The following is a 24,418-nucleotide window of genomic DNA, read 5'->3' as shown; positions in this document are numbered from 1 at the left end:
AAAATAATTGTCGTAATAATTTCAACGATAACAAAATCCATCTTTTAGTCAAGTCCCGAACGAGTGATTATGCCATCCAATTAAACATAGGTGCAGGAAAGATTGGTTCTAAAAAAGATCAGTTCGGCTTTAGTTGCCCAAAATACCTCACTGGAATTCGTAGAATTTGTTCGATTGTACAGCGAATGCAGTTTTGTAAATGTTTTCCTTTATTGTACAACATGTCACCAAATTTAGCGTTTAATCTAGTCGTCCTTCTTCGTGTCGGTCTTGCCTCCCCTGATTCTTCCGGTACGACGAGCAGCAATAAGACCGATCTTACGACCGGCGCTGGTACCACGCTTGACGGTGGACGCCTTACCGATGTGTTGATGGTTACCACCACCGTGAGGATGCTCCACGGGATTCATGGCAACACCACGAACCTGAAAAAGTTTCGAGTGTCTCAAATACGGCGAGGAAGCACCATAGGCTCGATGCAAAAGAGCTTTACGTTCATTCAGTTGAAAAAAATTTCCACAAATTGAAATTCTTCAGGTTTCAAATGTCTAATTGCCATCATTAAGAAAATTGAATTCTCGTTACACATCGTGTCAGCAACGAATGTGAAAATCCGAAGGCATACCTTAGGCCAGCAATTCCTCTTCGCCTTGTACTTGTGGTAAGCCCTACCGGCTTTAAGTATAGGCTTATCTATACGTCCACCACCAGCGACGATCCCAACCATAGCTCTGTTGTTGGAAGGAATGACTTTCTTCGCGCCCGAAGGTAGCTTGACCCTAGTTTTCTTGGTGTCGGGGTTGTGGGTTATCACTGTGGCGTAATTGCCAGAAGCTCTGGCCAATCGGCCCCTGTCACCGGTCTTCTCCTCCAAATTGCAGACAATTGTACCTTCCGGCATCATGCCGACTGGCATCACATTTCCAATCTGGAGGTTGGCTGGAAAACGTTACATTTTGTCATTAATAAAAATTCATATGTAATGTAGCCAAGAAAAACGCTCTCTAGATATACAATCAAATTTAAAACATACGGCAAATAAGAGCAAACAAATTATACAAATTATATTATATAAATTCATTTTTATGTTTATGTTAAAGTTACTTTTTATATTTTATATTATTCGCTATAACATCAGCATTTTGCTCTTATTTGCCTTATGTTTCAAATTTAATATGTAATAAATTCTTATAAATGAGAGTGGTTGTTTTAAATAAAGCATCATTAATTTTACATTGTTTCGTTCAATGTCATTTAGAAATTATCGTTGAGCATACCTTTCTTTCCGCAATACAGGAATTGGCCGGTGTACATTCCCTCTGGCGCGATAAATAATTCTTTACGCGTTTTGAACTTGTAAGGGTCACGGAAGTGCACCACCGCTAACGGCGCGCCGCGACCAGGATCGTGGATGATGTCCTGAGTGAAAAAAGAAATAAACCTCATATAATACCTATTAAACTAGCTGAAAACATTTTAGTAACGTGACAAATGTATCCTCAGAAAGAGCCTCTAATTTGACGTCATCTAATCAATCAGACGTAGGTATGTTAGAAATCATCATGAATACAAGCTGAATCAATTCACCAGGCCTCGAAAATGCCGCTCCGAATTCTACAGTCGTGCTAATTGGAACCATTATGGCCAAATAGAATAGAAAATTGCTGCAAACCTTGACGACACCCTTGATGAATCCATGCCTCTCGGAGAAGTCCAGAGACCGCAGCTTCGGTGCTCCCTTTCTCCTCTTGGTGTGGGATCGGAAGACGGATCCCGCACCTTTACGCTGCGCGCGAATCACTCGACCCATGGCTCAAAAACCTGAAAAGAAATCACGGTATCGGTGAGCCTCGTCGCGACGACACTCTCGCAACACGCACCACGCTCGTTAACACGTTGTGCATTTCAGCTGGCGCATCTTAACCTCACGATGCCGCTCGAGGTGCGAATCCATCATTTCGCCGGATTCGCGAAAATATCGAGTGTATCTTACGCACGGAAAACGAGGATCACGTAATTGTGAGCTTCTTTCGACAGATTCGTCTCGAGCGCGGTAGATCGATGCGGATAATCCGCGCCAGCGAAAACCCCGTGCGTACCAGAGGAGCCGACATCAAACAGAGGGAAGGGAGGTGAAAGCGGAAGTCAGCCGTGATTGGGGGATACCACAGTGCTTCGCTTGATCGCGTAGTCAACCCGCTAAAACGGCGTTCGATTCAAATTCGTTTCCTGCGTGCACCTAATCCAATTAATTTATATTTTACATACATTTTTGTATTTTGTTATGTTCTAACGAATTAGATAAGCAAATAAATTACGCGTTAATTATAATAGACGTAAATAATTCTTCAAACTCACATCTAAAAAGTAATTTTCTCAGCAAAAATTCAATATTGAATTTAAACAATTTTTAATATATTTAATTACTACAATAACTTATTTATATACTAAATATACTTAATCAATATATTTAACTTTATTATATTTAATTACATATTAATTATATAATTATGTTATATAATAATCGTTATATTAAAAAGTCTTACTGTAAAGTCTCATTACAAAATTGCTTTCTTTTAAAAGGAAAATTCTATTAGGAAGATTTGCAATTTTATATGTCATAATTATGCTGAGACGCTTTTTCCTCTCTAAAAAAAATTCAATTTCAGATAATTTAGATAAAAATTGTGAAGCAATAAATTGATAAAACAATTCCGTAATAAAGAATGATGCGCATCCCCTCCAACTCGTTCACACTAAATCGTCCAGCGAGAGAGCGGTGATAATTCTTTTATTTCAACGCGCGTATTCGAAATGGATGGACGCGTCGTCTCGCTCGTTATCCTTTTACTTTGCACGTTAATAAGTGCCCGAGATGTGATCAGACGGAAGAGAATTGTCGGCGGTATCCCGGCCGCGCAGCCTCCTGAGGACGATCCGGTGGTTTTTGTGAATAAAAACGATCGTGACGCGCGTATCGTCGGCATCCGCGATCCTGACAAGGGATTCTATGTATTTCGTGGAATCAGATTTGGGCAGCCACCAACCGGTCGAGCTAGATTCCAGGTAAAACGTTTATAGATCTATAAATATAAAAGTAAGAATTATCAAATATATAGTATTATAAATGTATTATTACAATATATAATATAAACTTACACACATATAAATTCAATGTGTTAAAAATCTTTGCACATTTAGCAAAATTGGAATTCTTCGCGATCTTTATCTACATATTATATATGGGGTAAGATATTAATGATGTAGTTAATTTAAATTTTAAGATCCTATCAATATTTTATTACATAAGAATTTTTATTGACTTAATGACGTACATTTAAAAATTAAAATTTGAAAAGATACCAATTATAATTGTCAAGCCGTACAATTTATAGAATATTTTTTGTGTAATGTGAGTCGTAATGTACACGTCGACAATGTTAACGACTCAAACCGTTATGTGAACTGTGGCAGAAAGACTAGAAAAGCATCACAATATATGTGATAATTAAATTCAATGACCTGTGGAGTAAACGTGTGCGTCACTTTAACGAGCAACCGCGAATATTAATAGCTATTCCATGTAAGAACAAAAGGCCGTGGTTTTTTTTGCGTATTTTTTACACTACTATTAATCAATAACGCGCACGATCAGGCTGAACGGAACATCCTTTTATCTCTCAGTGTATCCTGTCACACACATACAATGGTCCGATTTAATGAACTTGATACGTGTTATCAAGTTCATTAAATTCGGACAGTTCTGTCCGAAAAATAAAAAGAAGCATAAAACAAACCATATGAGACGCAAGAAATGATACGTTATTTAACAAATATTAATTATATAATTTGACATATCGGTCAAACATAGACAATTAATCACTCATTATAATAACTAAACATAATTCTTTCTCTATACTTTTTAAACATTTATATATTTCTTTTATGCAATTCAAATCGAAATACAAATTAACGTTAAATAATTTTAACAATTATTACCAATACAATATATCAGCCATTATTGGCTTTGACTTTTTCTTATGCTTTATCAAGCCTCGTAAAAAAAAATAATAAAGTTATCATTGTTATTAAATCAACATCTTCATTTAATAAGAAAAAAAATTTTTTCAGCGAGCTTCGCCCGTGTATCTCGAAGGAGAGTACAACGCCACTACGTGGGGACCTCCCTGTCCTCAGCCCAGTCACAATGAACCCGATAAAATCATCGGAAGCGAAGACTGCCTCTTCCTGAACGTCTTCACCCCATCGCTTCCAGATTCCAGCGGCGGCTATCCCGTACTGGTATGGATCCACGGTGGTGGTTTTAGGAGAGGTGCGGCGTGTCAATACGAAATGAGACACCTGATTAAGAAGAAGCTGATCGTCGTGTCTATCCAGTACAGATTAGGGACGTTAGGTAATTAAGATGCGCTAAACAAGGAAGGAAAGTGATCTCACCGAAATCTCTTTCGTTTCAGGATTTCTGAGTACAGGTACACAGGTGATGCCGGGAAACAACGGTATGTTCGACATGGTGCTGGCTATCGACTGGGTGAAGGATTATATACATTTCTTCGGCGGTGATCCAAACAGGATAACAGCCTTCGGTCACGGCACCGGCGCCAGTTCCGCTATAATGCTGTCGTTATCAAAATTCTGCGAAAGTAATCCCCGATAGCACAATTTATCGCGCTCTACAATTAACGCGTCCTTCCTCGTCGTTAACAAATCATTCTATTTCTGTAGATCACTTCCACGGTTTGATCGCAATGTCCGGCTCCGTTTTATCTCACTTCGCTGTCGACAAGGACGCCTCCGAGACCGCCAGATACGTAGCTCGTAAAAACGACTGTCCCACAGACGATGCGCGAAGAATGGTGGACTGCCTGCGAGAATTGCCGGTCGAAAAATTGATCAGCATCGATTCCCAATTGGAGAACATCCGTGCGACTGCCCGAGGTTTCGTCTCCGGCTTGGCCAATCTGCTAACACCTGGTCCTGTGATGGAAGGTCCCAACGACGGGAGGTATAGTGCAAAAGTATCGAGATTAAGATATTACCAAGTTGAATTTCTTTTTAAATCAAACTTACCGTTGATCGTTTTTAAAAGATCGCTTCCGAACTTCATGACCACATCGCCGGAGGAATCTTTGAGGCTCGGCGATTTCCCGTCTATCCCGCTATTAACGGGAGTTATGAAGGACGAAGCGGGAGGTGCCGTTCTCGGTCAATACAGAGATGAAGTGCAAAACAAATTGAGCACGGTCCCGGATTATTTGACCAGTGAGTTCATACCGTATCTGCAAGGAACTGTTCCAAATATGCAGAACGGATCGCGATTCGTCCCGCAGGCTTTCCGCGGCTACCTCAACATGTTCCAAGGTGACGGCAGGCCGAATACTATTGAAAAAGTTGCGGAAGCTTTGGGCGATTCGCTTTACAACGCTCCCGCATTTCTGACCGTCGACCACTGGTCCAAAAAAGCTAATACATTTTTGTACACTTTCGACCATAAGGGAAATAGAAACTATGGTAAAGACTTTCTCGCCGGATTGCCAATCGTCGACGCCAAACGATCCTCGGATGGTATAATTTATAATAACTCATAAAATACATCATGTTACATTCTTACATATAAATATTGATATAATTAAGTCTCGTTTGTAGGTAATTTGAATCACGGCGACGATCTAGGATTCATCTTTGGTCGAAACACAATTACCGGCGAAAAAGTGAGAGATGGCGGAAAGCCGGACGAAGCGGATGAGCGCGTAACGGACATTTTTACAGATATGATAGCAAATTTCGCGAGAAGCGGCACGCTTAATGCACCTGCTACAAACGTACAATCTAATGACAGCACTTGGGTGCCAGATATAGTTCCACAATTCTCGGACGACACAAATTCCTTCGTCAGTATCACGACAGCTCCGAAAAGCTTGAAAAATTTTAGGTAACGTCGCGAAAACCTTATGTTAAATATTAGTCGGTACATCATTAAACTATTCGCCATGTATTAATTTCAGATACTGTGAAATGGGATTGTGGACGGTTGTACCAGAACGATTAAAGTCACCGATATGCAATTTATACAAAGTACCTGTTCAGTTGATAGAACAAGGTGCCAAAGTACCGATATCCGTAATTCAGAAACCTGTCGACTCGGTCAACGAATTTATTCCCAAATCTGGCCTTAATGTCGCGAACAAACTGACAGATCAGAAAATCGAAGAACCGAAGAAAAAAGATACAACGCAACGGAAAACGAATGATTTACCGAAGGTACTTGTACCGCAGATACCATTCGGTTAAGTTATTATTCATAACACGTTTATTTTATACGTATATGTTCTTTTATTGCAAAGATATATGAAATAAAAATATCTAATAATTTGATTTTACCTCATCGTGAAACAAACTTAGAGATTCTATTACATCATCGTCAAACGATTCCCATACATCCGGGTCATCTTGCAACTTTGTTATTTTTTCACTGATTTTAGGATTTTTTTCTACCCTTTTGTCCTCTTTTTCTGTACACAACACGAAATCTTCAGATTTCTCATGTTGCTTTTGTTTTTCTGTATTAAGGGGTGCAGCCAATTCACATTCCATCTTACTTTCAGCATTAACATTTGGAATTATATCAATATCCAGCTGACTTTGCTCCTTGTTTTGTATTTTGTCTTGTTCTTGTATTACATCTTCAATCTCTACTACTTCGATCTCCTCTTCGATCTCCTCATCTGACTTGCCATCCGTCTGAGACCAATTTATATTCATGCCATTCATATTCTCTTCTATTAATTCTCCATCGTAGCCATCCCGTACTATTACACCTTGTGTTTCAACGATTTTTTGCCGTTTATGTGGTATTGCATCTGCATCTTTAAAAACCTTTTCAATCCTACTTCTTTGGTCTGATCTACAAGTAGTCGCAATTTCTTCTACTAGATTTTCAAGACCAAGTTCATTATCAGGTTCCCTAGAAGTTAATATGTATTTAATTTATTTAATATGCAAATAAAGCTGCTAATATAGTCTTATCTATACAAATTCTTGCATATAAAAAATATAAACTTAAATAAGGTTTGAAACACTTACTGCTGCCGAGGTAACTGTAACGTAGGCGCAATAGGATGTATAATTTTTTCCAACTCGGCTGATACGAATTTTGCTTCTCGAACAATATTTAAATCGATATCATGAGCTGCTCTGTGCGATATTTCTAGACAGTATTGTACAGGAAATGACGATGCCACATGTGGATTCATTTGTAAAGCTCTTAATACTCTAAATAGTTCCAAGCGGCATACGTTGTGATCTTTATAAAATTTTTGTTCAGCAGAGTCCAGATAAAGATTGTATAATAAAGGTATCACGGTATTCTGCACGTTCTAAAAGAAATATGTAGGAAAATCATAGTAATGCATTGTTATAACAAAATAAATCTAGATGAACTTACCTTGTAAAATGATTGTTTCAGCAGGACATTACCGCTGAGAATTATATTTTGTAAAGCGATAAGAGCCTCTTTGCACAAATCTGCATCTAAATGTGCAGTTTTAGAAGAACTTTTAGAAGAACTCTCTCCATTATTTAAAACTGTACTGTTTTCGTACTGACTATGTTTGAAACGTTTTATTGCCCGTTTAGACAAGTGCGTTTTTGGTTGCACCTGGACAAAATAATAATTGTCTATTAGATAACTTTTAATTAAATAGACATATAGCTTATTTGAAGTTTAGGCAAAAAGTTTACAATCTCTTTTCATAAAAATTGTAATTACAATAGTAATGAAACCAGTTTAGAAACTTTATAATTATTAGATGAGTATAAAAGTGAGCATTTAATTGATAATTAACCGAAACTTACAGATAATAACACGCAACTTCGTTCTGGTGTTATGTCCTTCAATATGCACGTAACACATTCATTTGCAATTGTCTCTATTCCTGACAACGAACTCGTATTAATTAACCACGAACAGAGACATTTGTAAGTACATATCCTGACATTTCTAAAAGGTTTATTATTATCACTAAATGTCATTTGATCTTCGGAGCTGACACTTGTCCATTGCAATGTTTGTTGGAACAACTGTAATATGATCGTCCCATATGGTACTAGTTCCTGAGCAAATCTGAAACATACATTTACATTACGAACCATGGTTACCCAATGATTAGTCAATTGAACATATATTTTATCAAAATTTATATGCATATATACCCATTTATAAGCGCATCCAAAACTGCGAGCAAACTAATGTGCAATTTTGGCAAGACGACGTACAGCATCTGTTCCTTAAAGGAAGTTTTATTTTTTAAATTTAACGGCGTTATTGCCAATCCTCGACATAAAACTCCCAGAATATCGTGAGGTAGAACAGAATTTCTTGCATCATATCCGCTGAAATTTTAAATTAAATGTACATTTCAAGATTTTAAATAAGAGACGTTAATGTAATATCAAATGTAAGACTTATAGATCAGTACCGTAACATTGAGGAAAGATAAATGCACAAATTTGCAAATCTCTGTTTCTGCCCATCGTAGTATTGCTTTACGTCTCTATTAGAAATAGGTGGTAATTCTAATTGATCCCAGACGTCTACACTCTCCAGCTCTATTAATCCAGAAAACAGTTCATCCATTATAGCATGCAAGCTATTACAAAGCAACGCTTCGTTGAACATAGTTGCAGTGTATACAGATTTAGAAGGTGGTGGTTTAAACGAGCGTTCTGTCGCTTTGGATAGAAGAACGTAGCATCTTGCGCTAGCGTTAACCAAGTTCTCTTGCCTGGAGTCAATTTGTAATAAAATCATTCTCTTTATCAGTCCCTGGAAAATGTTAAAACAATAAATTTCTTATTCGTACGCGATCTCTTACGTTGATCAGCATTAATGTGCAACGTAAAACATTTAGCTAATAGAACAAAGTTTGTCGAATCCATTACCTGAAACTTTTCGCAAACTTCAGGATAATGATAAAGTAGAACAGCGACCAAGTAGTAGATTGCACCACATTTTGCGTCTGGTTGCAATGCGCTAAGAATGTTTATAAGCTGTTTCACATGTTGCATGGAGATCTGTTTGTGCAATTCTGGAATTTCCTTGCAGTGCTCGATTAAAACTCCCAACACTTTACACGCCAGTATCAAGTTTTTCGTGTTAGTGTGCACATTTTCCAATACTTTCGTGGTGTTGACTATCCAGAATAAACCGTACTTGGAAAACGTATCTCTGGAACACGTGGGCAAGATTCTTTCCAGGATAGGTAAAAAATCGCATCCCCCTTGATTTATACGAGAATTCACACTTTTTATAAAGAAATTTCGAACAGCGTCAACCTGAAATGTAAACGCGAGCAACATGTTATGCGAAGTGTCTATAAAAAAATTGAGAAAGAGCGTAAGAGAAGATATTTGCTTCGCGTACCTCGTGGCTATCAAACGGCACGTCGTTGTTATCGACCATTAAATCGTGCACAAACGATTCGAATTCTTCCGAATTCACGTCGAAGGAATTCACTAATCTGGTTATCGATGCCATTGTTACGTATTTATTATTATTTAACTTATAAAAATCACATACTTTGATTCTTTTCTTATGTGTTTCCTAGAGGAACGGCTTCCTGTTGAGGTTAAGTTAAACTGGGTACACGTGGTAAAGCGAGGTTAGATGTTTACGATATCTCGTGTAAGGGAATGCCGACAGATGGCGACACGTCAAACTAATTACATTTTAAAACATATATTCGAGCTTTGACTATCGATCCAGTCAAAATATACGAGAATAAGAGCATAAACAGATGATTTCTGATTCTTTATCATGATCTCGGTTAGCGTAGAAAACTAATTGCATTCGTATTTCTAAATTACATTAGTATAATCTGTAAAGGATTCGATATAAATATATATAAATAATAAATACTACGATCGCACGGAGTTTGCTTGACGAAACTGTCGCGCGATTGCGTTTTGCCAACACAATATATTAAGTAGCGGATTCTTTTAGTTAAATGCAATTGTAAAGTTTAAAAAGGAAGGATTGTATGATGCTTTGACCGTCTTTAAGCAGAGTCTACAATTTATAAGCTTTAAGACTTTAAGCCAGAAGAAATTGACTCGATTTGTGAATTTCTTATGGCTTAAGGCTTAAAGCTTAAAGCTTAAATTTTGCGCCTTAAATTCTCATTGTAAACTCCGCTTTATTCCGAAGCTTTACTAAAGGCCATTGCACGTAACAAAGTTTTAGTCATACGTAAGACCGTAAGAAAATAGACCAATCACAGTCGATTATTCTCCTTGAGCTCGAAGAATAATCGAGTGTGATTGGTCTATTTTCTTACGGCCTTACCGTATTATGACTAAAACTTTGTTACGTGCAATGGCCTTAAGAATATCGTTAGCAATACCGTAAGTCCCGGTCTACAATGTTTTAAGCTCTAAACTCTAAGTCCTAAGCCCTAAGAAATTGATCAATCACAGTCAATTATTCTCCTCAAATTCGACTGCAGATTGATCAATTTCTTAAGGCTTAGGGCTTAAACCACCTATTGTAGACCGGGACTAATCGTCTTATCCGACGATTGTGACGTTCCAAAGAGAACGTAGTGCTCCGGTTCATATAAATCTTACAATTAGATAAAAGAGCGACTCTTAAATCACTTAAGCATATTAATTAGTTAGGTACTAGTTTTCCTCTAACCATGCAGATTTTTTCTACATAAATTTGTTATCATACTACAATGGCGCTATGCGCGATCCTTGTTCTATACTTTTGTGTATAAACAGTATAAAATAACAAAATAAGACAATTGATATAATTAACATATAACAAAACACATAGTAAAGAAGGCATGTAAAAGAGATTGAATTGTTGCCACTTTTCCGCGATGCGATTGGTTCTCTCACTGTGCTTATATAGCTTATATACTTCATGAGCATCATGCCTATATTTTGACAGTTGTGTGTATGAAGAGATTAATAGTGTAATGTTAAGGCTAAAAAGCGCGCGCGTCTGTGATTTCTAGTTTTCTCAAAAAAGTATATAAAATTGCGCGTTGTAAATTTTTTCTTAGTTGCAAATAAGAGTGTATTCAAGACCGAGCACGTCAACATGGCAGCTATATATAGCGTCGTTCCACAGTTCCGTCGTTCCTCCGTTCAAACAACGTAACGATTGAGACGAGTTTCCGAAAGTTTCTGCGTGACGATTCTCGATCGTCCATCCGACCGGGATATCCCGAAAAAGAAACGAGACTGCTTCGTTCGTCGATCGCGTTTCTCGGCACGTCTCTTCTGTTAATTTCCTTATTCTACGATCGCGCGACGCATTCGCGTGAAACGTTCGAAATCGTGCGCTAGCAACATGGCACTTCACGACCACGAAAATTCGATTGCCGCGTGATAAAGGTTAGCTCTCTTTGGCGTCCCACTTTAGCTGCAAGTTTACATCACGTTGGCTTATACGATTCCTAAAAAGAGCCGCTATTTCGAGCGAAAACGAGAAGTGCGTGACTAATTGCCATTTGTTTTCAGATCGCCGCGGATTGGCAAGGATTCCAACTTCCGAGGACGGTCATTGTCACCCGTGAGAGAGCTGATGCGGTTAACGAGATTAACGTCGAACGTGAGTCAAACGCAACTGTAATTATTATGGAACACGACCGATATGATATACAATCAATTAGAAATTTAAAAAATGCCATTTTATGATAAGGCAAAGAAATGTACATAAAATTCGCACGAATAATTTTATCAGGCTACCAAGATCGAGTCCTGACTGTAAAATGACGTTTTTCTCTAATTGTGTAATTATTGTATTTCAATTATTTACATTAATTTGCTCGCAACACTTCAGTTGCGAGCTAAATTGTCCAAGTTCTCCAGAACAGATTTTGATCGCATCGTGTTCTCCTTCCGCCAATTTCAAAATTGCGAGCCAGGAGAATCAGGGATTGTGAAAAATAATTTAGGGTTATATTAATCGACGCATATATGAATTTTCATCAATACTTCATCGACATCATCGAGTAATTATAACTATATAATTATAAAGTTATAATTACTCTATATAATTATAAAGTTAATTAGTTCTAGCTAATACAGGCGAAACTTAGAGAAACTCAAAGTAACTTGTGCATTTGCATTTCAATAAGAACCGAGAAATCGACGTTAATACAAAAAATATCGGTCGAATGTGCTTTCCTTTTCCCCTCGAATGACTCGGATTTTACGTTTTCAATTTACCGTTAATTTTTTACAAATTATACTTTTCCACGCGAGAAGCGCAAAATCGCCGAAACCTACTCGTTTTTGCTCGCGTTTCGAGCGTCAATCGTCCGATGCTCTTTCAAAAAATCGTACCAGGAACTCCGCAGAGCGCGAACGCGATCGGCGCCTCGGAAATTCAGACGTTACGTAAAAGACGGTTGAAGTAGAAAAACAACGTGAATCGCGCTCTGCGAGAACAAAAGGCGCAACAATGGCAGTTGCACGCTGACGCCGCTATTAACGCCCCGCCCCGCCCCGCCGTTTCTCGGAACTTCTTAATTGCGTTTTGCTGCTCTCCTGGCGTGTTATTCGCGCCACGAACGAAAAGGATCACGCATTGTAAACGCAAATGAGGGGAATTGCGCGGCGCCGCATCGCGCGCAACTACTTAGCCCAGATGCCCAGGAAAGCTTCAGCCGATCTCAGCCGGCTGGCTATAATCCGATACAGACGCGGCGCGTTATTTTCACTCTCTTACAACGTGTTTATACTCTGACTACGTTTACACGGCGGCTTGTAATCCAACTTAATAATTACCGTGTACTATCCGATGAAAAATTTTTCTCTTTTTGGTGATAATAATGATTTAATAGGACCTTTTTTATATTCAAACTACAATTTCTAAGTGTATATGTATATATATATATATCAAAAGAGATTGATTCAAATGTTTAAAATATAGGCTGTGTTTCCATATTCACTATAGTTTACGTGACGTAAACTATAGATTTTAATACTGGCAGTGAATATGGGAACAGCTATAAAATAGGCTTAAGTGATCACTATGATAAGAAGAAGAAAACTTTTTGATCGGATAGTATACACGGTAGTTATAAAACCGGATTATAAGTCATATAAACGGTAATCTTTGTTGATCCTTCTTCATCGTGGCATATGTTTTCTTCTCAAATCGACTCGTGCCTTCTACAGCTAAATCAGTTGGTAACAACACGAAGAAGGGCATGCTACACGTGCATCCCCCTCTCTCTCTCAAGTTTGGTTAACAAATGTATGAACGAAAACGAAGGAATTCTTTTCAAGAGAATTATTCGAACATAGAAAAGTCCGAGCGGTGTAACATATATCGTTTTCGGGCAAAAATTTCGACAAAAGATTGAGGTACGTCTGTTTTCCGTGTGGAGAGTCTAGAGAGGCATAACGAAGGAATGTCAGCCCATTAATTTCGGAAACAATCGTTTTCTGAAAAGAGTCGGACTTTTCAAAAGGGTTTCGAGGTCGAAAAGGCACCTCACTTTGTCATGATCCTTCAAAGTGTCCCTTATAATTCTTGCATTAATTTCTAAAAAAAAAAAAAAAGCAGAACAGGAAACAACAGGATTTTTATAACGTTAGTCTCAAACAAATTTTAATTTACTTTGGGCATTCAAAGGAATACTGTTCAAGAAACCCCCCTTGTGTACGCAACGTCGTTTAAGTGCAATTCCCAGTGATCGTCTCGCTCGTACCCGTTCATGCCGAGAGCGGGCCCCTCGCGGATCCCTTTACCCTTCCGTCCCACGCCCTACCCCTTCCCGCGAGATCCCTCCCCCTTCCGTGCCCCGTTCCTCGTCGGTCGGTTCAGTTCCCCCACCAACCGGTGTCCAGTTATGTTGTGGCGAGCGTCGCTGGCTCGAACGGTCGGTTGTTCGTCTCGTCTTTCGCGTCGTTTCGCGAGTCGCATTCTCGAATTTCCATTCGCGACCGAGTCGCGCACGTTTCGCGACAGTTAGTGCGCGTTTTTGGATCACGTTGGTTTGGATGCACCAGCAGCCGTGCCCGAGGGAGCTCCCGGGCACGAAACGACAATCGTCGGCGGCACGCAGGTCGCAGGTAGGCGGGCGCGCGGAGCGGAGCGAAGTTGGCGGCGGAACCGAGGAACGGGGAACGAGGAGCGCCGAGCGTGGGCATCGGCCTGCGGCCTGAATTCGGCTGCGAATTTCGCGCGGCGGTGTATATTCGCGCGGTAACCGGAGGACTCTGGGGATTCCGAACGTTTTCGTCCGCCGCGGGAGAGCCACGGTGAGAATGCGGCGCGACCGGCCGACGGACGATGGCCGTTAGAACGGTGAGTGCATTCGTATTCGCGTGTATGCGCCGCGTGCGCGGCTCGTACGTGTGTCCTGTATATATATGTGTGCGCGCGCGCGTATGCACGCGCGCGACCGCGAGCCACTGCCATATTGAGACAACGGAGGATTCTCGAGGCCTCGGAGGCCGGCTGGCGGAGTCGCCGCACGTCGGATCCGGCCGGATTTCGGGAACGCGACAGCCTTCCCCCCCCCCTCGCTCCCCTTCGTCGTCTTTCATGCCCGCGGGAGTGTGCGATGCCACCTTCTGACAGGTGGAATGCGGGCGGGTAGGGGCCCGCGGCTCGGCGCGGACGATCGCAGCGACGCGAGCGACTCGCTCCTGGGACGCGTGAACGCATAGTGCCGGTGCTTCACACCGTGTAACCTAATCTAAGGGTACTATTTCGTTTGTTGTGCGATAAATTTTTTTTTTCAAGCACATGTTGATTTGGTTGCAAGATAGAAAAGTTCTCGGGTCTCTAGACATTTTCTATTTTTGTAACCCAATCAATACGCTTAAAAAATTTGTCGTATGACAAATGAAATAAATAAGAGTAATATTTAATTTGTCGTACATTTTTTGAACGTATTGATTATAGCTACGACATAGAGGATTTCTAGAAACTCGAGAACTTCTCTATTTTGTAATCAATTAACATGCTTAAAAAATTGGTCACATACTACATGTGAAATATCAGCCTAAGGATAATATTTATTTGTCGTACGTAATTTTCTAAGCGTATTAATTGGCTATAAAATAGAACATTTTTAGAGATTCGACAACTTTCACCCTGCAACCAATCAACGCGCTTGAAAAATTTGTCGTATGATACAACAAATGAAATAGTACTCTAGCTAAGAGAGCTAAGAGCATCCTGTTCGATTTAAAATCATGACAGACGCGATATTCGGTTCTATACGAAAATATCGCTCTTAAATATTAAACCTCTCTCTTCCTCCTCTCTATTTAATATTCGCGAATTCTTTAATCAACATAGAATTGATTCTTTTTCTTTATATTCAAGTTACAGGCGACTGAAGATGAAAGAACTTCTCGTAAATTAAGTTTAGTGATGCAAATGGGATAAGAACATCTTATGATGGATCGCGTTGAAATATTTGTGTCAAACTGGGCAAAGTTTGTTTGATTGAATTGGTAGGAAAGTTCTAATACTTAATTCGATAAAAAAAGTAATATTGGTATCTGTCTATGAGAAATATTATTACGTAATTTTAAGTGCAACGTGAAATCTAAGAATATCTATTCCAGTTTTGCAATAAAAGGAAAATGACTTTTCATAAACTAATTAACTTCGCGAGTGATTAATTTAGAGAAATAACAAGTTCTTATCGCTACTAATTATCCTTCATTCTTGGCAAGATGTTTATCACCTCACTTTAATGTTAATAAAAATCGTTTGTGTCACACTCGCGTAAAAATAGTTACCTATAGACGTCAGCAATTTCTTATCAAGCTTTTTACTGTATTTATTTATAACATAGAATTTTAGAATTATAATTATAGATAGGTATATTATAATTACAGAATTTTATTATATTTGTTATAAGAACCAGCAGATTTTTCGTTAGTGATAAGTATATACCATCGAAGAACATATCGAAGAAGAATAAATCAGAATTTTAAAATTATTGCGTGAATTTAGAATCGACTTTTTCTCAACACAAATTTCCAGGGAAATCTAAATAGGTATCGAGAGAGATATATATCTTTTTCATTAACCACCGACACCAAATTTACATATTTATTCCATAATATTCGGACAGTAGAGAGCAATTCCGATTGGAATAAAGTAACAGTAACGCAATATAAATTATTAAGATTTCTTCGTGATTTATTCCTCGGTTTTAATAATTCGAATAAATCGTACAAAAGGAACGTGTAAAATCAAAGCGACTCTTTCGCTTTTAAACCAGCGTAGATGCCGATTCGTAAGGGAAACCCGCGTTGGTCGTGTCACTTACAAGACTCACATTAACTTCTTCGTCCTGCCGATTAACGACACTTACGAAGTTACGAAGAGAGACGGGCGCGGCGAATTTGACTTTCACTCCGGGTACACTGCTTTCACCTGTCTTAGCCTCCGTTTAAGCATTTCGAAACGAAAGTTCGGTCCGCGACACTCGCACGTTGTTTTTTTCCCCCCTCGGTGTACGCGTTATCGCGTCGTTGTCGCGCAATAAAGCGACACATCGCTGCAGGGGACGAGAGACGCAACAAGTGCGAAACTTGGAGGCGCACTAGCTCTCGTTGTCGCGTCTGTGTTTTCTCGGCTACACGCGCTTCTTCCGGCACGCTCAAATTCGATCGACGCGATGGACCCGCGTTTAATCTCGCTTATCGCCAGGCTGCGATCATCAAACGTCTCGGTAGGCTGGGCCTGGGCCTTATAGAGCCAGAGGGCACCGACGATAACGCCCTGCGGTCCCTCGGGCAGAAGAAGGTTTCACAGTACACAGTACTGTGCGCGCGCGCGTCCCTCCCGTCTCCCTTTACCGGCTCTCTTTATCGCGCACTATAATCTATTTCCATATCCAATCCGCGGTACGTAACGGCAACAAGTGCCATAAATCGTGGATGCTACACGTCTCGCGAGCTCGGACTCGCTTTGCCGGCAATAATAATCGCGATATCCCGCGTCTCGCGCGTACGCAAGATTTGCGAATATTGAATCGTTCTAATTGAATTTTCCTACGCATGACTCACGGATACTCGATCTCTCGGGGAGAGAAATTGACGGCCGAAAGTTCCTATATACCAATTCGATGGGACATCAGATAATTTTCATTAATGGCATCAGGTTGAATTATTATTAGTAATCTTCGTGATAATTTTTTTTAAGGCTGAACGCCTTCTAGTTCGAACGTGGACGGGATTTCTGGGCGCGGGAAACGTGTGGGGACGACCGCGCGAATGCGTCGCGGAACGAGTTGAGGATGTTATCTGGGCGAGTTGCCCCGATATATTACTTACGCCGTGCCTGATGAATCTTTCATCATAACCACTATCCTTCCTGACCGTTAGGGAGTCAGATCCAGCCGACGAAGAGAGCGGCGTCGTCGCGTAATCAGTCATCGGTGGTCGATTTGAAATTGAGATTCGTCCGAAGGAAAAGTTATATATGAGTTTATATCTCCGCGGGGATTATATCGGCGCCGAGATGTATACCTCTGGTCTCGTGGGCAATCACGCGAGTATTACTCGATCGCACTTTTCCATCGCGAGACAGAGATTGCGCGTGTGCACGATTCCTCGGAATTCTTTTTTCTAATCCCGCAGGAGCGGCCGATTCGCACAGTCATTTGAACTGGGCGAATTCACGAGCGCAACACCCTGCAAATACATTTGCACGAGTGGCAAGGATCGTTTCGACATTATACACGTCCCTTTTTCTACGATTTTACGCGAACGAGCATTATTAGAACCGAGGAATAAATCACTGTAAAATCTTAATAATTTATACGTTACTGTATTTCATTCCAATCGGGATTGCTCTCTACTATCCTGCTATGGAATAAATATGTAAATTTTATGTCGGTGGTTAATGAAAAATGTATTTCGATACTTTTAGATTTCCCTAGAAATTTATGTTGAGAAAAAATCGACATTAAATTTATGCAATAACGTTCTGATTTATTTTTCCTCGATATATTCTTTGATGGTAATATTTATACTAACGAAATCTGCTGGTTCTTATAATAAATCTAATAAAAATCAAGCTTGATAAAAAATTGCTAAAGTCAAAGGTGATCAACTGTCTTTGCACAAATACATTTTTATATATTGACACACAATCTCATGATAGGTAGGATAAACATTTGAGAAAAATTGGAGCAAGATGCAATTTAATTTAAGAACAATAAGAAATAATAAGAGTAAGAAGTAAGAACAATATGAATTAATAAGTAATAATAAGAATAAGAACAAGGTTTGTATCTTGTGTGTTTGATGGAATATGGGCTAACAAAGGCTAAAACTCATTTCTCATTTATATTCCTTAATTTAAAAAATTCTGTTTCTTGTGCGCAATTTAAAACTGTTTTAAAACAGGAACAATCTGCTTATTTGAAATAAAGACGGTTCTTATCGCGATCGAAACCCCGGCAATTTACGCTCTCAATCGCACAGCGCAGTGACACACTAAGCCATGTGAGGGAAAGTCGTGCGAAAAGTCTTCTAGAAAATAGGCGGGAGCGTGTTACAGTTACTTCTGAAGTCATTAATCAAAATTGCTTATTATAAGGTATTATTTTGCATTACGTCTATGCAGAATTTTGTAGACGTCTTGCAACGTCAATGTTTTAATCATACCTATTACATATTATTGCGAATCACGTAACTAATACAAATCTAGATCTCATTGTGTTGGGACACGAATTCGCAATACACCTGCCGTGGCAAAAATCCATTATATTACAATCACGCGATCATGTTTCGCAGCGTACCTATACTTAAATGCAGATAATTGATCAACACTTAATTTACGATTCGTGTTAGTTTATTCTCTGATTTGTTTGCCTCACGATTGCCGATGATAAATTTAACGAGTTATCACGCCTATTTATCGTTGCACGTTCAAGAGCCTATGATCGTTATCAGTCGATAGAAATAATGTCCGCTTGATTTCGGTTCTATTTATAACAGCGCATTCATACAAGCGCATATACGAATAAATCCATTCGCTCGTGCTGCTAATTGATTTTCAGAACGTTACAGAGAATTCAGCGCTATTCTTACGCTCAATTATTTCTTCTCAATTCTTATTATAGGTTTATATATATTCAGTAATTTATTGTGCCAAGTTGTTTTATCAATATCTTGTTAGTAATACGAACGATAAATAAAATGTGGAATAGTATTTAAGTTTTTAAGATTTATGCGAGTAAATGTTGCACTACTTTCAACATGAATCTGATTTCTTTTCTCCAACTGACAATGAGCCCAAATTGTTAGCTTTATATTCGCGAGTACGCGAGAACTCGCATTGATGATTTGATGATAAACGTGCCGATGACCGATTACGCGTGTTTATTGGGTTTTGTTAGAGACTAGCTCGCGAAAGGAAACTGTTACATCTGCTCTGATTTTTTTCACCTACATGAGAAATATTTCCCGATATTACAGAGCTTCTGATGCACAGCTCGGCCGACATTTACGTCACACGCAAACAAACCGGGCTTATCTAAATCACTTTGCTAAACATATTTGGCATTCAGCGAGGCGTCACTACATCCGGATATTCCTACTGTGCAAGGCACGTTTTCTCGCGTTGCGTAACGTTGGTGGTGAGAAAGGAGAGAGAGAATGATTGGGACATGAAGGAAAAGAGAGTTAGGCAGAGAGATAGGTGAGAAAAACAATACAGGAATGATAACAACAACAATAATAATAAAATTAATTTGTTGAAGTCTTAGAGCTCTCTAAGACCAAATGATAGCATGACAATTATACATGCTTACACTGAGAAAAAAAATTGTTAATCCCAAAAAATATTTAGTGCGATACGTTCAACTAAACATTTTAGTTAGTTTTTAATTAAACATTAGTTGTTTCAACAATTTATTTAGTTTCTTTAATCAAGAATTAATTAATTACACTAATGTTTAGTTAACTAACTAAAATGTTTAGTTGAACGTATCGGACTAAATATTTTTTGGGACTAACAAATGTTTTTTCTTAGTGTAAAATTACAAATAAAAAATTGAAAATCGTAATTAACAATGAGTATTGAACTAAATAGTGTAGATAAGATATTGATTTCGTCTAGCGTACAGCAGGGGGTAAAGATAACAAAAGAGATAAATATCAAGAAGAAAAGTGCGAGTATTGTTATTTTTATCTAACTTATCGCTTACAAGTCATCAATTATCTCATCAAAGTGCAGAAATACGTCGTAGTAAAATTAAAACGTATAAACATTTTCCATTTTCCCACGTAACATCGCGAGTCATCCATCACGCTTTTAGATAATCAATCGAGATAAGTGTCCGGCTTAATGGTTGTATTTTTCAATTCGACTGCCTTTTCAAATCAGACTAAAATAAGTAAGCATCGATCGCGCTGATTAGATTGTCACAAGGAAATAACAACTGTGTTGATTATTTTTTTACGTTATGGAAAAGCAATGACTATTATTTATCTAAGTTTTCTGTATCGCCGCTTCTTGTACGTTAGAAGGCGCTATCGTTGAGTCGAGTTGCAAAAAATGCATCTACGTCTGGCATTCGATACGCAACCAGTTTATGCATTTACATGCAATACGATATAATCATGAGCGAACCAAAGTGTGGACTGATACTGGCAATATTCAACAATTGATACAGTCATATAAATTTATTACATGCGAGATAGAAGAGGTATACTTAAACAGTGAGTTGAAGTATCGAACAATCTTTTTATATGGTGACAGTAGGGCAATTTATAATTTGAAGGTGATGTAAAAAAATAGATTGTATGCATAGCGAATCTGGATATCCATCCTATTAGCCAGCTATTATGTAATCATCTAGAAACGTAAGGGAAATAAAAAGCTCCCTGAGGATCAAAGGAGTCACGAATGTATTATTATTTTTACATTGACGTAAATCGCCACGCCTTTTAAAATGAATATGAATAATAATGCCATTTACAAACGTACTTCTTTTCTTCTTGTCTACATCTTATAATCTGATTAGCAATCATTATATTTTTGTATGTGTAGGTATGTTTACAAAAAAGCATCTTTATAAAATTATTAAAATGTTTTATATATTATATATGCATGACGATTAACATCGAAATAAAAGCAGCAAAAATATTCTCCGGCGATTCTTGCGTTACTTTCGACATATCTTCTAGCATCGTAAACTACGAAAGATCTCGTCTTCTGACGTCCACGCGACCTCTCCAATTTGTTTAATTGTCGACTAGGGTCAACTCAATTAAAGAAGGTTACTCGCCCGACCGCGAATAATCTCTATTATGTCGTTGCCTTTCTTCATCGCGCTACATACGTCAACATTCGTGCGAATCTCTTTCACTTTAAATCACAATTACATTTCCCGTGCGATTATTAACAATTATGACATACTTTTGCAGCTTTATATATATTTCCTAGAATGTCGCGGAGCCATGAAAACATTGGAAATGTATATGATACATATTTTGCCACGATGATGTAAGTCAGCAAGTAGGTTTAAACTCTCGATTTAGCTGTACGATATCGGACGAAAACAAACAGCCGAGCACGATTAAAGTTATGTAAAAGATATCTCACCAATTCTATTCTAGCACTTAAAATAACTTCGACTGGCTGTTTGCATTGCGCAAAGAAGCGGCCTGTGCACACATGCACTTTATAAAAGTCGTTTGAAGTGTATTACGTTGAAGATGCGTCGTTCGCATCGCATGTGAGAATACTAGCGATTGTTCTTGTGTTTACGCAATGATAAAAATCAGATATCCAGCGCTAATTATACGGATCTAGAGGCAACTTAATGCATTCCTAGCAGTACCGGAAGCAATTGTAACAAGCATCATTTACAGAGGAAAATTTTCGCTTTTTTTTTATTTAAAGCGAATTAGAATTACATTAATTGTGTCAAACATATAAAGGATTTTCATTATTATTGGATAAAGAGCAATTGTAGATCTCGTTTGGAAAGAAGTTTGGTCGTTTGATTACTCGCAATCGGACATTTCCATGAGTAAATAACTTATTTCTACAAGGAATATGAAAATATCTAGTATGTTTGCATTTAATCTATGATCAAATGCAGATTTCTGCAAGGAATATGAAAATATGTAATATATTTGCATTTGGTCTATGATCGAAGATACAAAGTACATAAATAATAAATTCAACCTTATTGTGTTGCTAAGTATCTCGCTTCGATTTTATATATATATATATATATATATATATATATATATATACACTGTAAAAAATTTAATGTCCCAGAAAGTCCACTCTAAATTTTGTGTTAAAATAACTCATGCATTGTGTTATTTTTTACATTTAGAAATGTTATATCGACTAAAATAACATTTCTAAATGTAAAAAATTACAATGAGTACAAAATTTAGAGTGGACTTTCTGGGACATTAAATTTTTTACTGTGTATATATATATATACATATATAAAATCGATTTTTCAAAGGTATTATTTATTTTCCATTATCCACACATTTCTATAGGCGGCATGTTTCGAGCTAAGTGACGAATGGCTTTCTCCTGTAATAAAAAAAGACACGCGATTTTGTAAACGGAGGGAAACTCGTTTCTAACTTAACATTCAGCCCGTTATCCATCCTATTCTCGCGTGATATTCCGCGCGCGGACCGGCGTAGGTATTTCGCGATACCTGCGATTTTGCAACGACGACACCCGCATTCACGCGCACACTTGCGAACGCATCCTGCATGCTCACGAAGCATTAACGCCGATCGCCTATAGCTGTCACGTAAAAGGAATGGCACTGCTTACAATAGTTTGATACTATCAAATACGTAGGTGTGCAATAAAGAATAAGATAGGGTTTAAAAGGGATATCGTACCTACTCGAAATTAGGAAATTGTACAAATCATTACAGAGTCGAGAGAAATCGATAAATTTATTTATAACACTTCTTTCGTATTAATTATTTTATTAAAACAAAACAAAGCAATCAAAGATATTACGAAATTATACAGATTATCTCATACTCATCGTACGATATCTTCAATAGCGTGTGTCCTAAAGATTAATTATTTCGCAATTTGGTCGATTTTGTACAGAATTTATGCTTAGATCCCTACCTTTACACGTAATAGATCCGTCAGTTTTTATTTTATTCTATTCATTTTCGTAACTCACAATGTCGATTTCCACTGCTCAGTTTTTTACTAGCAAAGTGATTTTAACTTTTGGTTTCTTATGTGCAGATATGCTGCATATTGAACATATTACAAATAGCAAATTTTAATTATCACATGCAGATAATGCAATTCTTTTTCACATGGAAATTGAAATGTTAATTATTGCACCCCACAAGCATCGTTAAGTCTAACGTTAAATTTAAATTTAAAGATTGCAATTTGTCCTTGTTTTTATGTAATCGAAAAATGGAAATTAATTCATTATCTTTTCCAACTTTTTTTACATCCCTTTCGAGACAAGCAAAATTATGCGATTTTAATAAACCAATGAATAATCGTAGCATATCTTTTTACAACGAATTTATATTAATTTAAAACACTAGGAGCAGAATATACTCCACATTTATTTTGTGGTACGTTGAATATTTCGTGCCGGCCGGCAATGCGAGTGTGTGTGTGTATGTACATATGCGTATACCTGACGGTCGGCGCTTATTTATTTTCCTTTGTGGCGCGCGGCGTTTAGCGCGCCGCGGCCGTTGGCGTTGTGTAGGTGTGTAGGCAAGGTCGTCGTATAATCACTCGCACGGCGACGCTCGAACAGTCAAGTAGCGGTGGTAGGGGCTGCGTGTTCTCTCATTACTTACCGAATCGCGATCGCGAGCAAACGAAAGAGGCAGGCGTGAATTCCCACGAGCAATTAGCGATCGAGTCATCTCTCTACGACCAACGGTTCGGAGTCTTGGGGGACGGAGGTGTACCGCAGCATCCCGTTCACATTCAGGCGGACTTCTCGCGCGAGATCTTTACTCCGCCGCGAGAGTCGATGAATCGCGGGACGGGAAATGATTATCGTGACGGTAATTGCTCGCCTAACTAAACTTTGTTTTGGCTATGTCGCGTTGCCCTCTAAACTTAATTCTCGTCGATGCAGACGAAACTTGTCTCTCATTATTTTTATTATGGATTAACGGAATAAGATGAATCGCTGGAGTAAAGAAAAGCCGCGAGGCATTGGCCGTCCGTCAATACTAATAAACTTAAAATTCAAGAAAATACGTTTTCGGCGTAAATTCGTTGCGCAGTGCGTGAATATTTTGGCGACTTGGCTGACGCATTTGGTGTATTTTTTTGCGTCGTATACAGCTTACCTTGTTTACCCGCGGTCGCTTTGTCTTCATTTGCACCGGCGAGACAAGCGACTGTTGCGCG

The 24,418-nt window shown here is 38.5% G+C and overlaps 4 protein-coding genes and 1 long non-coding RNA gene across 7 annotated transcripts in view; 2 read left to right on the top strand and 3 right to left on the bottom strand.

Annotated features, from left to right (window-relative positions):
• Nucleotides 1-186: 186 nt before the first annotated feature.
• On the bottom strand, nucleotides 187-2,247 carry Rpl8 (ribosomal protein L8). Of its 2 annotated transcripts, none has more exons than XM_071777888.1 (5): nucleotides 2,100-2,247; nucleotides 1,673-1,821; nucleotides 1,278-1,419; nucleotides 626-939; nucleotides 187-425 (listed from the first exon to the last, which is right to left on the bottom strand). In XM_071777888.1, the coding sequence occupies exons 2-5, from the start codon at nucleotides 1,808-1,810 to the stop codon at nucleotides 246-248; spliced, it is 774 nt and encodes a 257-aa protein (XP_071633989.1). In that variant the 5' UTR covers nucleotides 1,811-1,821; nucleotides 2,100-2,247; the 3' UTR covers nucleotides 187-245. The 2 variants fall into 2 exon arrangements, with proteins under 2 accessions (XP_071633989.1, XP_071633990.1); XM_071777889.1 differs by having other exon boundaries at nucleotides 1,998-2,146.
• A 210-nt stretch (nucleotides 2,248-2,457) lies between these two features.
• On the bottom strand, nucleotides 2,458-5,231 carry LOC139812797 (uncharacterized). 2 transcript variants are annotated; one of them, XR_011731941.1, is made up of 5 exons: nucleotides 5,092-5,231; nucleotides 4,459-4,998; nucleotides 3,336-4,362; nucleotides 3,160-3,229; nucleotides 2,458-3,083 (listed from the first exon to the last, which is right to left on the bottom strand). It is a non-coding gene; the product is annotated as an uncharacterized lncRNA (long non-coding RNA). The 2 variants fall into 2 exon arrangements; XR_011731940.1 differs by having other exon boundaries at nucleotides 3,160-4,362.
• Nucleotides 2,801-6,401, top strand: LOC139812795 (cocaine esterase). The gene is made up of 7 exons (XM_071777887.1): nucleotides 2,801-3,066; nucleotides 4,132-4,417; nucleotides 4,479-4,664; nucleotides 4,747-5,026; nucleotides 5,111-5,586; nucleotides 5,668-5,953; nucleotides 6,027-6,401. The coding sequence occupies exons 1-7, from the start codon at nucleotides 2,815-2,817 to the stop codon at nucleotides 6,310-6,312; spliced, it is 2,052 nt and encodes a 683-aa protein (XP_071633988.1). The 5' UTR covers nucleotides 2,801-2,814; the 3' UTR covers nucleotides 6,313-6,401.
• Nucleotides 6,385-9,703, bottom strand: LOC139812794 (proline-, glutamic acid- and leucine-rich protein 1). The gene is made up of 8 exons (XM_071777885.1): nucleotides 9,443-9,703; nucleotides 8,962-9,354; nucleotides 8,499-8,845; nucleotides 8,233-8,412; nucleotides 7,876-8,143; nucleotides 7,466-7,678; nucleotides 7,105-7,397; nucleotides 6,385-6,985 (listed from the first exon to the last, which is right to left on the bottom strand). The coding sequence occupies exons 1-8, from the start codon at nucleotides 9,554-9,556 to the stop codon at nucleotides 6,385-6,387; spliced, it is 2,409 nt and encodes an 802-aa protein (XP_071633986.1). The 5' UTR covers nucleotides 9,557-9,703.
• A 4,217-nt stretch (nucleotides 9,704-13,920) lies between these two features.
• Nucleotides 13,921-24,418, top strand: part of LOC139812658 (uncharacterized) — a 53,508-nt gene continuing 43,010 nt past the window's right edge. The window contains exon 1 of the mRNA XM_071777661.1: nucleotides 13,921-14,347. The gene's annotated coding sequence lies outside the window, so the exon portion shown is untranslated. The remainder of the gene's footprint in view (nucleotides 14,348-24,418) is intronic.

Source organism: Temnothorax longispinosus, chromosome 5 (assembly GCF_030848805.1).
Source record: "Temnothorax longispinosus isolate EJ_2023e chromosome 5, Tlon_JGU_v1, whole genome shotgun sequence".
NCBI lineage: Eukaryota > Metazoa > Arthropoda > Insecta > Hymenoptera > Formicidae > Temnothorax > Temnothorax longispinosus.
This window is presented reverse-complemented; position numbering and strand designations above follow the sequence as displayed.

Excerpts from the sequence above, each read along its gene's own strand:
- Rpl8 (XM_071777888.1), bottom strand. The coding sequence starts at position 1,810 with ATGGGTCGAGTGATTCGCGCGCAGCGTAAAGGTGCGGGATCCGTCTTC. Across the intron at positions 1,420-1,672 it reads TCATCAAGGGTGTCGTCAAG|GACATCATCCACGATCCTGG; the intron begins GTTTGCAGCAAT and ends TTTTTCACTCAG. Across the intron at positions 426-625 it reads AGAGGAATTGCTGGCCTAAG|GTTCGTGGTGTTGCCATGAA; the intron begins GTATGCCTTCGG and ends AAACTTTTTCAG.
- LOC139812795 (XM_071777887.1), top strand. The coding sequence starts at position 2,815 with ATGGATGGACGCGTCGTCTCGCTCGTTATCCTTTTACTTTGCACGTTA. Across the intron at positions 3,067-4,131 it reads CCGGTCGAGCTAGATTCCAG|CGAGCTTCGCCCGTGTATCT; the intron begins GTAAAACGTTTA and ends AAATTTTTTCAG. Across the intron at positions 5,587-5,667 it reads CGCCAAACGATCCTCGGATG|GTAATTTGAATCACGGCGAC; the intron begins GTATAATTTATA and ends TCTCGTTTGTAG.
- LOC139812794 (XM_071777885.1), bottom strand. The coding sequence starts at position 9,556 with ATGGCATCGATAACCAGATTAGTGAATTCCTTCGACGTGAATTCGGAA. Across the intron at positions 8,846-8,961 it reads AAGTTTGCGAAAAGTTTCAG|GGACTGATAAAGAGAATGAT; the intron begins GTAATGGATTCG and ends AACATTTTCCAG. Across the intron at positions 6,986-7,104 it reads TTACAGTTACCTCGGCAGCA|GGAACCTGATAATGAACTTG; the intron begins GTAAGTGTTTCA and ends ATTAACTTCTAG.